The 16,424-nt window shown below is 46.0% G+C and overlaps 1 protein-coding gene across 17 annotated transcripts in view; it reads left to right on the top strand.

Annotated features, from left to right (window-relative positions):
* MICAL3 (microtubule associated monooxygenase, calponin and LIM domain containing 3) overlaps positions 1-16,424 on the top strand; it is a 711,269-nt gene that overhangs the window by 123,637 nt on the left and 571,208 nt on the right. For all 17 annotated transcript variants that reach the window (XM_033950898.1, XM_033950894.1, XM_033950891.1 and 14 more), the window contains 2 exons: positions 3,444-3,651; positions 15,828-15,944. In XM_033950898.1, the coding sequence (XP_033806789.1) occupies positions 3,444-3,651; positions 15,828-15,944 (325 nt within the window). The remainder of the gene's footprint in view (positions 1-3,443; positions 3,652-15,827; positions 15,945-16,424) is intronic.

The raw sequence follows: 16,424 nt of genomic DNA, 5'->3' as shown, positions 1-16,424 counted from the left end.
CAATGGAACAAGCTTCCAGTACAGGTAATCGAGGCCAGCAGCGTGCCAGATTTTAAGAATAAATGGGACGCCCATGTGGGATCCCTAAGTGGATCAGGGTAGAACATTGGCTAATATTAAGGGGAGGGTCTATAGAGTGGGCAGACTTGATGGGCCTTGGCCCTTTTCTGCCGTCATCTTTCTATGTTTCTATGTTTCTACCTCAAGGAGAATGGAGCTTGGGCAGATATGAGTATACTTCATTGTGTCCAAAAGAGAAGACTGGAGACCGATTCTGGATCTAAAGTCACTCAGTTCCGCCCTCAAGATTCTCCGCTTCCACATGGAAACGATGTGGTCTGTCATTGCCTCACTTGCATTGGGGGAATACCTTTCCTTTCTGAATCTAATAGAGGCATACTTGCATAGTCCCATCTTTCCAGCTCACAGAAAGATCTTAAGGTTCCATATTCAGGACCTGCATTTCCAATTCTCTGCTCTTTCCTTTGGCCTAGCAACAGCCCCACGATTGATGGTTATGGTGGCAGCTCACCTTTGCAAGATGGGAATTCAGATGCATCCTTACATGGGCAATTGGCTCATAAGAGCACCCTTATGAGATGAGGGAGCAACAGCGGTGGATCGAGTGGTCCTACTCTTATGGACCCTGGACTGGGTAGTCAACGTCAGAAAAAGTCACTTGATCCCGACTCAGTACCTGGAATACCTTGGAAATCATTTTGAGATGGCACAGAACAGGATCTTCCTCCTGGAAGCATGCAAAATAAAGCCTGTAAGACAAATTTGGGAAATTTGTCGCCTGCTGGTCCCCACATCTTGGCAGTATCTTCAACTGCTGGGATCCATGGTAGCTGCAATAGATATGGTGCCCTGGGCAAGAGCACACTTCAGATTTGCTCCTTTCAAGGTGTTCTCCGCAATTGTATGCCCTGGACACCCGCTGCCGTGGTCAGGCAAGGCATGGAGCAGTCTGGACTGGGTGCTAAAGCCACACTCCTTGACCAGGAGAATGACACTATGTATAACCCAGTGGACTGTTCTGACAATGGATGACAGTCTGTTTGGCTGAGGAACTCATTGTGAAGGATGTCCACTGCAAGGGCAGTGATTCCCATCTCAGAGGAAGTGGTCAGTCAACCACTTGGAGCTGAGAGTGATATGGTTAGCTTGCCCTGGCCAGCACCCTGGAAGAAAAGGCAGTCCAAGTCTTCTCAGTCAATGCAACTGCAGTAGCTTCTGTAAAAAAGCAAGCAGGCACCAGGAGTGCACTGCTGAGCTTGGAGACTCGCTTGCTGTTTCGGTGGGCAGAAGCCCATCTCTTTGCCATCTTGGTGGCTTACTTAGCTGGGGTGGATAATGTGCAGGTGGACTTTCTAAGTCGGCAAACCTTGGATTCTGAAAAGTGATCTCTCTCAGAGGGCCTTTGATAGCATATTCAGGTGCTGGGGGCACCTGATGTTTGACCTCATGGCCTTATCTTCTAACATAAAGGCAGCTCAATTCTTCAAAGGTACGAGCCCAGAAGCGCCGGGCTGGACGCTCTGGTCCAAGCCTGGTCTACGAAGTAGCTTCTCTATGTGTTTCCCCCCATGGCCAGTGATTGGCAGAATGCTTCGTCTGGTCAGAAAGCACCCAGGTCGAGTGATCCTGGTAGCTCCAGATTGGCTGAGGCGACCCTGGTATGCAAACTTAGTAAGTCTGCAGAAGGACAAGGTTCTCAGGCTTCCTTGTCATCCGAATCTTCTCTCACAGGGTCGTATTTTCCTGGAGGATCTGGAGCGTTTTGGCTTTTGAGTTTGAAGCCTGCCTTAGGCTGTAAAGGCTGTTCAACTGAGGTTATTGCCATGCTCCTGAGGTCTAAGAAGCAGTTCACATTAGTGGCCTACGTAAAAGCCTGGAAGTGTTTCTGAAATTGGTGCAAAAATTGCTCAGACCTGGTGACTACACTGGTGTTGCTAGACATCCTGCAGGAAGGTCTGAAGAAAGGCATGGCGGTTGGCTCTCTCAAGTTACTGATAGCTGGACTTTTCCTGTTCAGAGCACAGTTCATAAAGCGCATGTTGGTATCAATCCAGATGTTTCCAGATTTTTGAAGGGAGCCTTACGTCTTCATCCTCCAGTGTGCCAGCCCTTTCCATTTTGGGTTCTTCATTTGGTTTTGCGAGCCCTTGCAAAGACCCCGTATGAGTCTTTGAAAAAGGTGTCCCTGATAGATCTCACAGTCAAGACAGTTTTCTTAGTAGCTATAATGTCAGCAAGAAGAATGTCTGAACTGTAGGCCCTGTCATGCAGGTAACCCATTCTTTGAATTTCAGAGGCTAGTGTCTTGATTCAAATTGTTCCTTCTCTTCCGAAGGTTGTATCCATTTTTTCACATAAACCAAGAGGTGCACTTCCCAGCCTTTACACCTATGGGAGTGAAGAAAGCAGATTGAACGTTGAACTTTCTGAATGTACAAAGAATTTTCTTCATTATCTGGCGGTCACCGAGTTTCGGCTGTCTGAACACCTTTGCATCCTTAGAAATGTGGCATCTCGGGGAAGATTGGCATCTAAAGTGACTATATCCAGATGGATTAGGATGGCCATATCTTCTGCCTATATTGGAAGCGGAAAGCAGTCTCCAGTGACACTGAAGGCGCACTCCACTCGCAGCGTTGCATCATCATTGGCAGAGTGTAGAGCAATGTCTCCTGCAGAGATTTGCAGGGTGGCCATTTGATCTAACTTCCACATGTTTACTAAGTTTTACAGGCTGAGTGTCGCAGCTGGGTTGGATACCACATTTGATTCCTCCGTGCTGGCAGCAGGCTCATCTGTCCCATCCTAGGAACCTGATATGTCCTGCTGGTAAAGACTAGCAGTCCTGTTGCACAGGAAGGAAAGATTAGGTTCTTATCTTGCTTATCTTCTTTCTTGTAAACAGGAATGATAATCTTGGTGCACACCCTATCACAAGTATACTAGCCTGCTTTCTGTTTCAAACATGCCAGCTTAGTCAGATGTCTTGTTTGTCTCTTGCCTGATAGGGTCAGGAATGGAGAGGAATTCATTCATAAAAAGCTCATGTTAAATACTGAGCAATAGATCTATTGATGCAGGTGGTACACAGATAGGTGGCTCCTTTTGTTTCCACCTTGTTTCAGTTAGTACTGGTTTACAAGCATTGTTCTTTAATGTTTGTATTTGGAACAGAACAGACTTTCATGGTTTCGGGGAGTTTCCCCGCACCCCTCTCTTATGTTTCATTCTAGAACTCGCTGGAAGCTTTGGTACCGACTGCGGAGGTGGAGAATGATGGGAGATAGAGCATGAAAACAAAACGGTTGATGAGGGTTTTTCCCACTGGTGAAGACTACCATTTCTATTTACAAGAAAGAGCCTAATCTTTCCATGTTAAAGTAATGTATATATGTACACTTATTCTTTGCTGGTGTTGGTAGTGTCTAATTATAGGTGCAGGACCCTGTGGCCTTCGCACTGCTATTGATATGGGCCTCCTTGGCGCCAAAGTGGTCATCGTTGAGAAGAGAGATGCATTCTCCAGAAACAATGTGTTGCATTTATGGCCGTTCACCATCACTGACTTGCGGGGACTTGGGGCCAAAAAATTCTATGGAAAGTTTTGTGCAGGGGCAATTGACCACATAAGTAAGTGAAATGATTTACTGACTTCTGCATTTGTTAGATAGTGGAAGAGATTTAAAAGAGCCACTGGAGTAATTAAACCAAATTGTATGTGAAATTTAGGAATGCCTTTCAAACAGAGGGCTCGATGCACTAAAGAGGATTGGTTAGAGACCGTGTGGTTCTGCTCCAATCCGATTTTTGGCCGATTCAAAAAGAGCTATTGATGCACTAAAAAGTTTGCATGCAAATGATTCACATGATTCATTGTAATTCCTGTTTCTCACGTCCGATTGATCGCTGTGAGAGTGGCTCTCACACATGCGCAGAGCCGCAGGACGTGCCTGAATAGCTGAGAGGCAGGGGAAGTCGCTAAAGCAGCCTCCTGGCACTCAGCTGTTCGGGGCAGGAAATATATATATATATATATATATTTTTTTTTTTTGTAGTACACATGCACAATATCTGCCCCATTAAAAGAAAGAAGAACCCCCCATCGATAACGGCCCTTCCTGACAACCCCCGACAAATGCGGCACTGGGATCCCCCCGTGCTAGCGAAAATCGGCAGGAGGAATGCCCATTCCCTCTTACCATGCCGTCCCCCCCATGTGAGAAATAAATGGGAGGAGGGATTCCCATTCCCTCCTGCCATGTCAAGTACCCCTCCCCCTGTGGCCTGGGGGACCTTTGGTGGTAGGAAAGAGTGGGCATCCCTTCTGCCTTTTTGTGGGGGGAGGGGGAGATTAGGGGATGTTTGGGTAGGGGTGCCTGGTGCAGGGGTGGGCCTTTGGCAAGAGGGAGTGGGCATCCCTCCTGCCATTTTTTTCTCATGTGGGGGTGGGGGAGGCATGGCAGGAGGGAATGGGCAACCCTTCTGCTAATTTATGCTAGTGCGGGGTAGGGGAGGGGGGAGATTCCTAGTGCTGCTTTCATTGGGGAGGGCCATCATTGGGGTTTAAGGGGCTTTTTTCATATTTTTTTAATGGGAGAGAGATTCTACGTGTGTAACACACGCAAAATATCTTAACCATAAAAAAAAAATGACCCCCCCTTCCAAAAAAACCCAAAAACCCAAACAAAACAAACCAGGCAAATCTGTCGGTAACACAGCTAGACCTGTCAGGTTGTTTTTTGCATCATTAAAACCCTTGCTTTTTTTTGTGCATAGCTAAGCGATGTTAGTACATCAATAGCTTGGTTAGTTTGCATGGGGTTTTAGCCAATTTACACAGCCGGCTCAGAAAATTGGTGATCGAGGGGAAAAAACACGCAGTGAGCTGTTTTGTGCATCAGGTTGGCAAATACAATCGTTGCTAAAGCTGTCAAAACAGGTTTCGTGATGATCACTGGCTTTAGTGCATCTGAGCCAGAGCAGTTTAAACTTCATTGATAACACTCATAATTTGATTCGTTTCTTGGTCTGTGCATAGAAAGAGGGGATGAGATTTACTGCCTTTCTGTAGCTACAAGCAAAGTGGTTTACATATTATATACATGTACTGGAGCAGGGGTGCCCAGACTTTTTTGGCTTGCGAGCTATTTTTAAAATGACCAAGTCAAAATGATCTACCAACAATAAAATTAAAAAAAAACACAAAGCACACTGTATGCAGAGAAAATTTTAGTTATAATTTATATTTGGGGTTTTTTTCCCCCAAAGAGATCAAGACAGATGACTTTAAAATATGCAATGTCACCTCAGTAACAACTATACTATACAAAAATACTAAACCATGATAGCGTTTTTAGCGCAGGGAGCTGCGCTGAATGCCCTATGCTGCTCCCGATGCTCATAGGCTCACTGCGCTAAAAAACGCTTTCACGGTTTAGTAAAAGGGGGCTTTAGTTCAAAATATAAACAGCAGATATAAATTCTCAAAAGGACACATTTTGATCACTAAATTGAAAATAAAATCATTTTTCCTACCTTTGTTGTCTGGTGATTTCATGAGTCTCTGGTTTTACTTCCTTCTGACTGTACATCCAATATTTATTCCCTTCTTTCTGCCTCCTGCATGCTTCCTATCCTCCAGACCTGATTCCATTACCCAACCAACATCTCTCTCAATCCCTCCATGAGTCCATCTTTTTCTTCCTCTCTCCCTGCCTGCCCCCTGCCACCCAACACACTCCATTCCCTCGCCCAACTTTTTCTTCCTCTCTGCCTACCCCCTCCCCTTTCTTTGTCTCTCTCTCTCTCTCTGTCTGCCCCCCTTCTTTCTTTGTCTTTCTTTATCTCTCCCTACCCCCTTTCTGTCTTCCTTTCGTTCTCTCTCCCTTCTCTTCTTTCTTTCTGTCTTTCTTTATTTTTCTCTCTCTCTCCCCCCTCCAGCAACCGCCGCCTCCCTGCTTCCCCGACGCTGCAAAAGCCAGGCCCTTGCAGCCACTACACAAGCGCCAGGCCCACAAGCCTTCCCCTCCGACGTCAATTCTGACTTGAAACATTTAAGTACCTCACGGGACGTGTCGAAGTGGAAGATGATATTTTCTTTCTCAAGGGACCCTCGGCCACAAGAGGGCACCCGCTCAAACTCAGGGGCGGAAAATTTCATGGCGACACCAGAAAGTATTTCTTCACAGAGAGAGTGGTTGATCATTGGAACAAGCTTTCAGTGCAGGTGATCGAGGCAGACAGCGTGCCAGACTTTAAGAATAAATGGGATAACCATGTGGGATCCCTACGAGGGTCAAGATAAGGAAATTGGGTCATTAGGGCATAGACAGGGGGTGGGTAAGCAGAGTGGGCAGACTTGATGGGCTGTAGCCCTTTTCTGCCTCATCTATGTTTCTATGAAGTTCCGGACCAGCCAGACAGCAATTGGCTAGCCTGGAACTTCCTCTCCGACTTCAGAATTGACATGGGGGGGGAAGGCTTGTGGGCCCGGCGCTTGTGCAGTGGCTGCACGCGCCTGGCTTTTGCGGTGTCAGGGAAACAGGGAGAACGCAAAGGCAATGCGAGTCTCCGCGATCGACTCATGTTGCCCTTGCGATCTACTGGTCGATCACGATCGATCTTTTGGGCACTCCTGTACTGGAGGGTTAATTGACTTGCCCAGTAGGAATCAAACCCTATTTCCCAGGTTCTCGGGTTACTGCACAAACCACTAGGCTACTCCTCCACTCCACTTCTACTTTGTATCAATCTCAAACATGAAACTTTTCAGATTCTGCAAAATATATTTTATAAATTGATAATTACTGGCTCCAGGAACCAATGTTTTGTTTTCTCAAATGTGAGTGGACGCAATGGTTATCCCAGAACAAGCAAGTAGCATATTCTCACACATGGATGATGTCACCAACGGAGTAGAGAGCTGCACGGGGATGACGGGAATCCCGCGGGACCCGCGGGGATCCCGCGGGTTCCCCCTTTAGGTCACGGGTATCCTGTGGGGACGCCCCCTAGGGTCACGGGGATCCCGTGGGGACGCCCCATAGGGTCACGGGGATCCCGTGGGGACGCCTCCAAGGGTTGCGGGGTTCCTGTGGGGTTGGATCGCAGTGCACTCGAGCCGCGAGGGTAGTCTCCTCCTCCTTACCTGCCCTGTCGCAGCACACAGCCGAACGGAAGTCTTCCCGATGTCAGCGCTGACGTCGGAGGGAGGGCTTAAGCAAAGCCCTCCCTTCCTCCGATGTCAGCGCTGACATCAGGAAGACTTCCGGTCGGCTGTGTGCGGCAGGGCAGGTAGGAAGAAGGCAATGGCGTACGAAAGAGGGGGGAGGGGGCGGTCCACCCCGGAGAATGTGCACAGCCGGTCAGGTCCCCCGATCGACCGACAACAGGCCCGGCCGACAAATCTCCCTGCCCTGTAGCCGCAAATCTAAATTACCTCTTACAGCAGCTTCACTACTCCAGCTGCTGTAAGAAGGTAATTTAGATTCGCGGCTACAGGACAGGGAGATTTGTCCGACCGGGCCTGTTCTGTTGTCGGTCGGGTGCGAAAGCGCAACAAAGGTAAGGGGCAGGGAGGGAGGAAAGGTGGAGTGGAGAAGAAAAGACGCTTAAGGGGGGAGAAGGCCACTGAAAGCACTGGGGAAGACAAAGGGGTGGAGAAGAACGCTGAAAGGACATGGGGTAAACGGGAGGAGGGGGGGAAGGATGCTGAAAGCACATGGGGAAGACAGAGGGGGGAGAAGGACCCTGAAAGCACTGGGGAAGACAAAGGGGTGGAGAAGAACGCTGAAAGGACATGGGGTAAACGGGAGGAGGGGGGGGAAGGATGCTGAAAGCACATGGGGAAGACAGAGGGGGGAGAAGGACCCTGAAAGCACTGGGGAAGACAAAGGGGTGGAGAATGCCACTGAAAGGACATGGGGAAAACAGGGGTGGAGAAGGCCGCTGAAAGGACATGGGGAAAACAGGGGGGGAGAAGGCCGCTGAAAGAACATGGGAAAGACAGAGGGGGGAGAAAGCCGCTGAAAGGACATGGGGAAGACAGAGGGGGGAGAAGGACGCTGAAAGGACATGGGGAAGGCAGAGGGGGGAGAAGGATGCTGCCTGACAGGACATGGGGAAGATGGTGGGGGAGAAGGACACTGAAAGGAAATGGGGAAGAGGGAATGGGGAGAAGACGCTGGCAGGGAAGAAGACAGAGGTGCCAGACTATGGGGGGAGCGGAGGGAAAAAGATGGGTGCCAGACCAATTTGGGAGGGGGGAGAAAGGGAGAGGCACAGTAACAGAGCAAATGGAAGACACAGAGAAGAGAGGCAGTGGATGGAAGGAATTGAATGAGAACATGAAGAAAGCAGAAACCAGGCAACAAAGGTAGGAAAAAAATTATTATTATTTTTTTTTTTGCTTAAGGATAAAGTAGTATATTAGTTGTGTTGATAAAAATTTATAAACATTAGAGGCTCTGGTAGAAACCCGTTTACAAAGTATGTATTCTTCCCAATTAATATTTCCAAATTAATAAAGTCTTTTTGCTTATTTTTAAATGGGTTTCTACCAGAGCCTTTAATTCAGTAGCATAATTAAATGAAATAACTATTTCTGTAGTTTATAGGGATGGGCGGGGATGTAGGGGATTCCTCGCGGGGACGGGCGGGGACGGAGGGGATGCCTCACGAGGACGGGTGGGGACGGAGGGATTTCTCGCAGGGACGGGTGGGAATCCTCACGGGGATGGGTGGGGACGGGTGGGATTTCTGTCCCCGCGCAACTCTCTACAACGGAGCCCCGGCACGGACCACTTTAAAAGTGCATTGCCACTTTAAATCTTTGGAAAGTTCATGATAGCCCGTACTGCGCATGCGCGAATTCCTTCCCACCCGATGTAGGAACGTGGTCCCTCAGTTTCTTAGTTTCCGCAGAGCTAAGAAGACTCGTTTCAGTGGTCATTGAAAACGTTTTTGCCTTCCAGCTCTTGCATCAGTGACTTTTCAGTCATTTTCATGTTATTTTTCTTTTTTATTTCATTTAGTTTACCTTTGGTGTAAAAAAAAAAATCTCTTTTTTTTCTCTGTTACGGGTTCGGCCCGGCAGGGCCTGTTGTACCACCTTGGCCTCCGACTTTGATTTTGCCAAGGTGGTCTTCCTGTCGATGTCACTCCTGCAGACGGGATTTAAGAAGTGCGGTGGCTGTGCTCGGCCCATCTCTGTGACTGACCCACATCGCTGGTATCTCCAGTGTTTGGGACTGGAGCACTGCCGGAAACCTGTACCCGGTATTCTTCTCTTCAGAAGAGGACTTTGAAAAACTGTCTTCTTCAACAGAAGTTATTGTTCTGTGTCGCTATGAAGGGGGAGTTGACATCAATACAGGCACCAACCAAAACAACACCGCATATATCGACACCGACAGAAACATTTCCGGTATTGCAACCTCAGTTAAGAAGCCTTCCCCTACCTCCTCTGGTTAAAGTGGCATTAAGTCGAGTCATGCCGACCTCAAAAAAGTCCCGTAAGCGCTCAGTCCTGATTTTGGTGAATGCCTCGACATCGGCTTCCTCATAACTGGACCGGAGTGCTACACCAGGGGTATCGGTGAAAAAGCCAGTGGTACCAGTGCTCTCCCTTAAGCAGAGAATTGATAATTTGCTTAGGGAGAAATTGGGTGAGCATTTTCAAATGCTGGTATCAATCCAATTTATGGCCACGTCGACACCGGCTATCCAAGCTAGGTCAACACCGGCTCTCCAGGTGACAGTTCAGTCTGAGCAGATAGCGACACCGACTCCACCTTAAGTTTTCGTGCGGTATATAAACCCAAGGTTTAGTTTAGTTTAGTTTAGTTTTGTTAAGTTGATGATCCACCGGTGTGGGGACCTTTAGCACAGGAGTCAAGTGATCTCACTGTATGGCACCAGTCATTCTCGACTCAAATATCTAGAGAGATGATGCCGGTGCGGTCCTGGAAGGCTTTTCATAAGATGAAACATATTGAGCCTTCGGCACTGAGTCTCTGACACGGTCCTCATTCCATTCAGGACTCAGACTTATTAGGAGACTCGGAGCAGGAACCATTCTCGTCTGATGATGAGGACACTGATAGTTCAGCTTCACCTCAGCGTTTTTCTCATCCTGCTGCTTTTTATGGGAGGTCCTATTTTGCAAGGTTTCTCTGGCACATGTCTGAGGACTTTTCCATTTCATTGGAGGCGGACTCCAAGTATAGTAAACAGTTCTTGCAGGCTCTTGACCAGTGTCTCTCAAACCTTTTTGAGCTGGGGCACACTAAAGCTAGTGGCAACGGCTCAAGGCACCCAGAAGTATGCGGATGTCGCTGTGATGACATCACGCACATGTGTGACATCATCACGCTGACATCCACGCATGCGCAGAGGTTCTCCAGACAGGCCCTGAAATGCCAGTAGGGCATGCCAGCAGGGAAGTCTAACAAATATCAACTGAGTACCCCCAACCACAGACCTCCCAAACTCCACCCTAGACCCACCTAAGCTCTTCCCCAGATCCCACCCCCCTTATTAATTGTAATGTAATTTTTTCCATTCATTTTTCATATACACAGCAGATAGAAATTCTGAAAACTGACACATTTCAATCAATATATATAAAATCATTTTCCCTACCTTTGTTGTCTGGTGACTTTGGCCAGGACTCATTAACCTGCCAGATTGGGCCCGATTCTGGCAGGTCCGACCAATTCAGAAAACAAAAAGATGCAGATGGGGGCAAATGGAGAAACGCTTCCATCTGCCTGCACGGCTCATGCATGCGCAGACCGTGCAGACTTGTCCTAGCTGCAACTTTTTTTTTTTACTTTTAACTTTTGCAGCCCATGGGTTTAACCCGCTTCAGGTTAAACCCACAGGAAGTCGGGGCAGTGCTGTTACTGGGGCAGTGTTCGGGGTAGTGCTGTTACTGGGGCAGGGACAGACATGTTTGGGGCAGTGCTGTTACATGTAGTAGCCTCTTCCCTCCTTCCCTTCAGTGCAAGCCCGTGCAGCCCTGCTTTAAACCCGCAGGTTCGCACTAGAGGGAAGGCAGAAGAGCCAGGGGGAGCAGAGATTTCATGTCAGGCAGGCATTCGGGGCAGGCAAGCCCAGGGGTGCAGGACTGTGAGAGCCAGGGCAGGCAGATCAGGGCTGCAGGAGGCGTTCGGGGTTGCAGAAGATAGACGCTGACAGGGCAGAGAGCAGAGCTTCAATAGAATAGGAGAGTCAGAAGGACGTTTTCAACTTCTCCCCAGCAGTCGCTTCTTCCGTTGATCAGCCAGCCCTGTCTGATGTGGAATTTTGTGTAGTGAATCGGGTCGCTGTCCAATTTGCAGGCGTTTCTCCTCATTTGCATGCACGGATTCAAAGTGGATCGCAGGAGTGGTAAGTGAATCAGGCCGGAGGGAAATTTGCTCGTTAAGGGGTCGTAAACCAATCGGTTTGCTTAGTGAATCTAGCCCTTTATTTTTCTGTGCGCTTAACTATGTTTCCAGGGCCTTCTTATCCGTGGACTGCTTTTCTCTCCGTCTTTACTTTCTGCCTTGCATCCATCTTTAGTCAAAAAAAATTCAGGGTAAAGGAATACATCAAAAAGAAAATAGGCAGTGAAAAACTTTGTATATAGTAATATCGGAGCACTGCCCAAAAATTACCTAAATAAAGCTATATATATGTAAAGATCATCTCAGAGACATGGAGGGGCTTTTTGAGAAGGTAACCCCCCCCCTATTTTGCCACCTCACCACCCAATCATTGCTGAATCTTTCATATTTTAAAGCAATAAATAGTGCCAAATTTGTGCCAAATTCATACCAAATAAATATTAGAAAACAAAAAGTTTGCTTAACTTAAAGCTTGGTTTCTTGGTTTCAACGTGCACACATTTCGTGCTCCTGCTTCAGGAAACCAAACAGCATTAGAATAGAGCCACACTCAGCTGAATGAACTGGGTGGCAGGGAATACTCTAAAACTAAATAAGAAATGAAAAACGTGTTACTACTGCTAAATATAAATGCAACTCTTACTTAATAAAACTTATATTGTAAATTATTTGTGTAAAAACGGCATTTCAACACGCTGGTTGCCTTTAAAGCAGCTCAAATCTTCAATCAAATGCTCTCACAAGTCTCTTAACAGGAGAAACACCTACAAATAGCTGATTTTAAAGAACTGAGCATCAACAAGTCAAAACGTGATGATGTCCAGTCTACCCTTCCTGTCAACTCAAAGGACACACTTATTCAAAACCAGAAAGACTAAGGGAAGCTAAAAAATAAATAAATGAGAAAAACCTGATATTAGAGTTCATAAAGAACTCATTACTTGGAAAAATAATCTCAAAAGATACAAAAGTAAAGAAGTCAGTACTCTATTTTCTGCATATTACTGCCATCTAGTGGCCAATATCTGGAACACAGGGGACTAGAACATATAGTAAAAAAGGTTAATACAGTACTTTATTTTCTACACAGTACTGCCACCTAGTGGCAATCAATCGGAACTGATATTCAAAATACTAAAGAAATGCTTGCCATTCAAGCTCACTATTTAACCCAGCAGGGATTAAAGTATGTAACTTAAAAATCCAACGTTGCTCTTTGTTCCACAAAATCTGTACTAGATTTCTACCCCACGGCAAACGTGGTACTTCCAATGCTGAAAATAAAAGGGATTCAATCGGATGTTGTAGATCTATCCAGTGTTGGACTAAAGGTGCTGCTTTTGATTGTACTACCAGTGGATTAGTTTACATAATACAATGTCCCTGTCCAAAATTTTATGTAGGGCACATGATTAGGACTATAAGTTCACGTATAACAGAACATTTAAGTAGAATTAGAACTCAAGTCCTGTCAGCACCTTTAGTCCAACACTGGATAGATCTACAACATCCGATTGAATCCCTTTTATTTTCAGCATTGGAAGTACCATGTTTGCCACGGGATGGAAATCTCCTTTCCTGCTCCCCATGTTCAGCAGTACCCTTCCCTTCCCTGTCCAGCAATACCTCTCCTGTCACTGCTAGCGACAGCTTACTTTGTGCTTTTAACTTCAGCACACAGCTGCCGCTAGCAGTAGTTTAGCCCGGTTTCATCAGGCAACCTCGGGGCCTTTGCTGGGCCGGCCTAACAAAGGCCCCGAGGCTGCCTGATGAAACCGGGTTAAACTACTGTTAGCGGTAGCTGTGTGCCGAAGTTAAAAGCACACAGAGCTGCCAATGCTGGTCCAGGGGCGCGTAGACAAGGAAGGCAGGAGTCCTGGCAGATACGCGTAACACGACAGTAGAAGTCAGCTGACATAGGCGCCGGAGCCTCTCTTTCTGCCCTGTGAGCCATGGCACACTTAAAATCTCAAAAGGGACACAGTTTATGATATATTGCTCTAGACTATGATCAACCACCAAAAGAACTGGTGAAGTTTCTTCATGACATTTTGTGTGAATGCTTTCTACAAAAATCTAGAAACTCCACTTTCTATTCCTGTGGCTCCTAGAAAGCTTGACTCATTATACAGAGTGGTTCCAATTCCTGGGTTCGATAAACCTCAGCTTCTTCAAGAGTCTCTTGTGGTGGAGTCGACCTTGAAGAAGTCTGTAGGGGCTAGTGTCTACGTTTCTGTACCACATAGCAGAGAGGGTAAAGCAATGGACAAATTCGGTAAACGCCTTTACCAAAATGCAATGTTGGCGAACCGAGCTGGAAACTATAATTTCCACTTTTCATTCTCTCTGAAACATCTGGTTAAGCAGTTTTCAGCTTTTCAAAAATACATTCCCTCACACAAAACTCAAGACTTTTCAAAATCTTATTGCTAGTTTTCCAATTGAGGAAGTATATGGTTCGTTCTACCTATGACACGTTTGAACTTACCTCACGAGCGGCAGCTATGTCGGTGGCTATGAGACGCCTTGCCTGGCTCTGTGTCTTCGAACTTGGTGTCAACCACCAAGATCGTGGGGATGAACTTTTTGGACCATCCATGGACACTGCTACTCAAAAATTGTCTACCCATGAGACCAGGTGGGACACATTGGTCAAACCAAAGAAAAAGCTCAACCACCTCGTGCTTTCAGACCTACTTTTTCTTACCAATGCAGGTTTACTGCTAAGTCTGCTCCTCCTGCTCCTCCTCAACCTAGGAAGCAAAAGCAGCAATCACGTCAACAACCTAAGCAACAGGCTGCTCAACAAAAATCTACACAGCCTTTTTGATGTGTTCCTCAGGAGCACAGCCACCATTCCCATTCTCAAATATCTGCCTCAGCCAATTGAAGGATGGCTTAAATATTACATTCACTGGTGGGAGCTCATCACTACAGATCTCTGGATTTTAGAGCAATTTGCATCTCACTTCCGGTTGCTATCTAGAGCAAGGGTGAATGGTTTGTCACCTCATGCAGTGGGAGAGTGAACATTTAGCATGGTGGTGTCACTGATAGGGGATTGTACACCAATTTTTCTGTGTGCTGTGAAAATCCAAACAAACTTTACTCAACACAAACTACAATATTTTTCCACATATGCTCAGAATTCAATAAACTTCACTTGCAACTCAATTTTCTCAAACGTGCAATGTGTTGTACACTTATTTTATGTAGACTTCAGGGTTTCGGGTCCCAATGCGGACCTTGTTTCGTTTCCTTCGTCAGGAGACCCGATGCTTAACTTGATAGGTTTAAGTGCTTTTACTGCCCAAACAAACAGTGAATGGATTCGGTTTCTGTTTTCAAATGTTCATTAGTGTAAAGAACATGACTTTAAAAAATCATCTAATATGCTGTTTAAAAGGCAAACTAGGTTTGATACCTGTCAGTATTTCGATGTCCAGGATGCCGTCTCACTTTTTGCCAACATTTTCAAAGCGCGCGCAAAACGCTGCCATTTAAAAATCACTGAGTTGACAAGGTGACTTTATCGTCATGCAAATGAACGTGCTATCACAACAAGCTGTCAAAAAGTCTAGTGTATACAAACACTATAAGAATGCATAAATATGACTGGAAGCAATGAGCAAGTTTTTTGTGTTCCTGCCAGGCCCTGAGCTGCTCCCTGAATGGCTGCCGCCAGTTCTCACGGGACTCATGAGAACTGCCGGCAGCCATTCAGGGGGCGGCTCAGGGCCTGGCAGGAGCGCAAAAAGTTCACTCTTGCCCGGTTTACCACTGGGCCATGAAAACTCGAGGTAGCCATTCAGGGAGGGGCTCAGCACGGGGCAGGAGCATGGAAAGCTCGTTCTACCCTGTACACCACTGGATCACAAGGGATTCAAAAAGATATGCGGGGAAAGGCGAGAGGGAGGTAAAAAAATTGTCAGAGTCGGCCGGGGCAAGAGACGGGAGGGATCCATCCTGTACTGGCCTACCACTGGACCACCAGATCATACAGCAGGCTCAGTGGAGGCAGGGACAGGGTGCAGAGCCTGGGAGGTAGGGGGCTGGGTGCTGAGCATGGCAGGGCACATGAATATTAAACCCTCCCCCCCCCCCCCAGTCTTATATTCGAGTCAACCTTTTTTCCTCCTTTTGGGGGGAAAATGGGTACCTTGTATTATACTCGGATTGACTTATTTGAGTATACAGTAAATACAGATTGGTCACAGACTGAATGGACTTTAGAACTTATTTTGTTTTCTCTGAGGTTAAGTGTTGGGACATGTTGACTCTTTAATATGTGGATGATAGTTATTTTGTCTCTGCATTCTGTAATTTAAATAACTGAAAGCCTTCATTTTCTAATTTCATGTTTCAGTGCAAATTATATGATCTCTTCATTGCTTGTCTCTCTCTTGTTCCTTGTAGGTATTCGTCAGCTTCAACTAATTCTTTTAAAAGTCGCCTTAATCCTAGGAATTGAGATACATGTCAATGTGCAATTTCAGGGGCTCATTGAACCTCCTGAAGACCAGGAAAACAAGAGTAAGAAAATTAAGTTGCTTTTTATTTTTAGTTAAATAATGTTTATTAGTTTTAATACATCTCACAAAGTTAACATCTGCAGTATAACAGATACAGCTTGAATAGTTTCAAGTTTCAAGTTTAATATATATTTGATTAATCGCTTTATCAGTTTTCAAAGCGATTTACACATGATTAAAATTACAATATAAAAGAATAGGAGGTATATATCAACAAAAACCAAAATTTAAACATAAATTAAAACATGTAGAAAATAAATAACTTACATTTATGAAAATCAGTCTAACTAAGTGACTATATGGTGTCTATAAGACATTATTATATTATTATTCGTGAAATATTAAAAAAACCCAAGAGGAGTGCAGAAAAGGACTACCGGGTGGAACTGAAAGAAGCCGAGATACGTCTGGCAAAAGCGCATGCAGAAGAACAAATGGCTAAAAATGTTAAAAAGGGAGACAAATATTTTTTCTTATAAAT

The sequence above is a fragment of the Geotrypetes seraphini genome, chromosome 7, assembly GCF_902459505.1.
Source record: "Geotrypetes seraphini chromosome 7, aGeoSer1.1, whole genome shotgun sequence".
NCBI lineage: Eukaryota > Metazoa > Chordata > Amphibia > Gymnophiona > Dermophiidae > Geotrypetes > Geotrypetes seraphini.
This window is presented reverse-complemented; position numbering and strand designations above follow the sequence as displayed.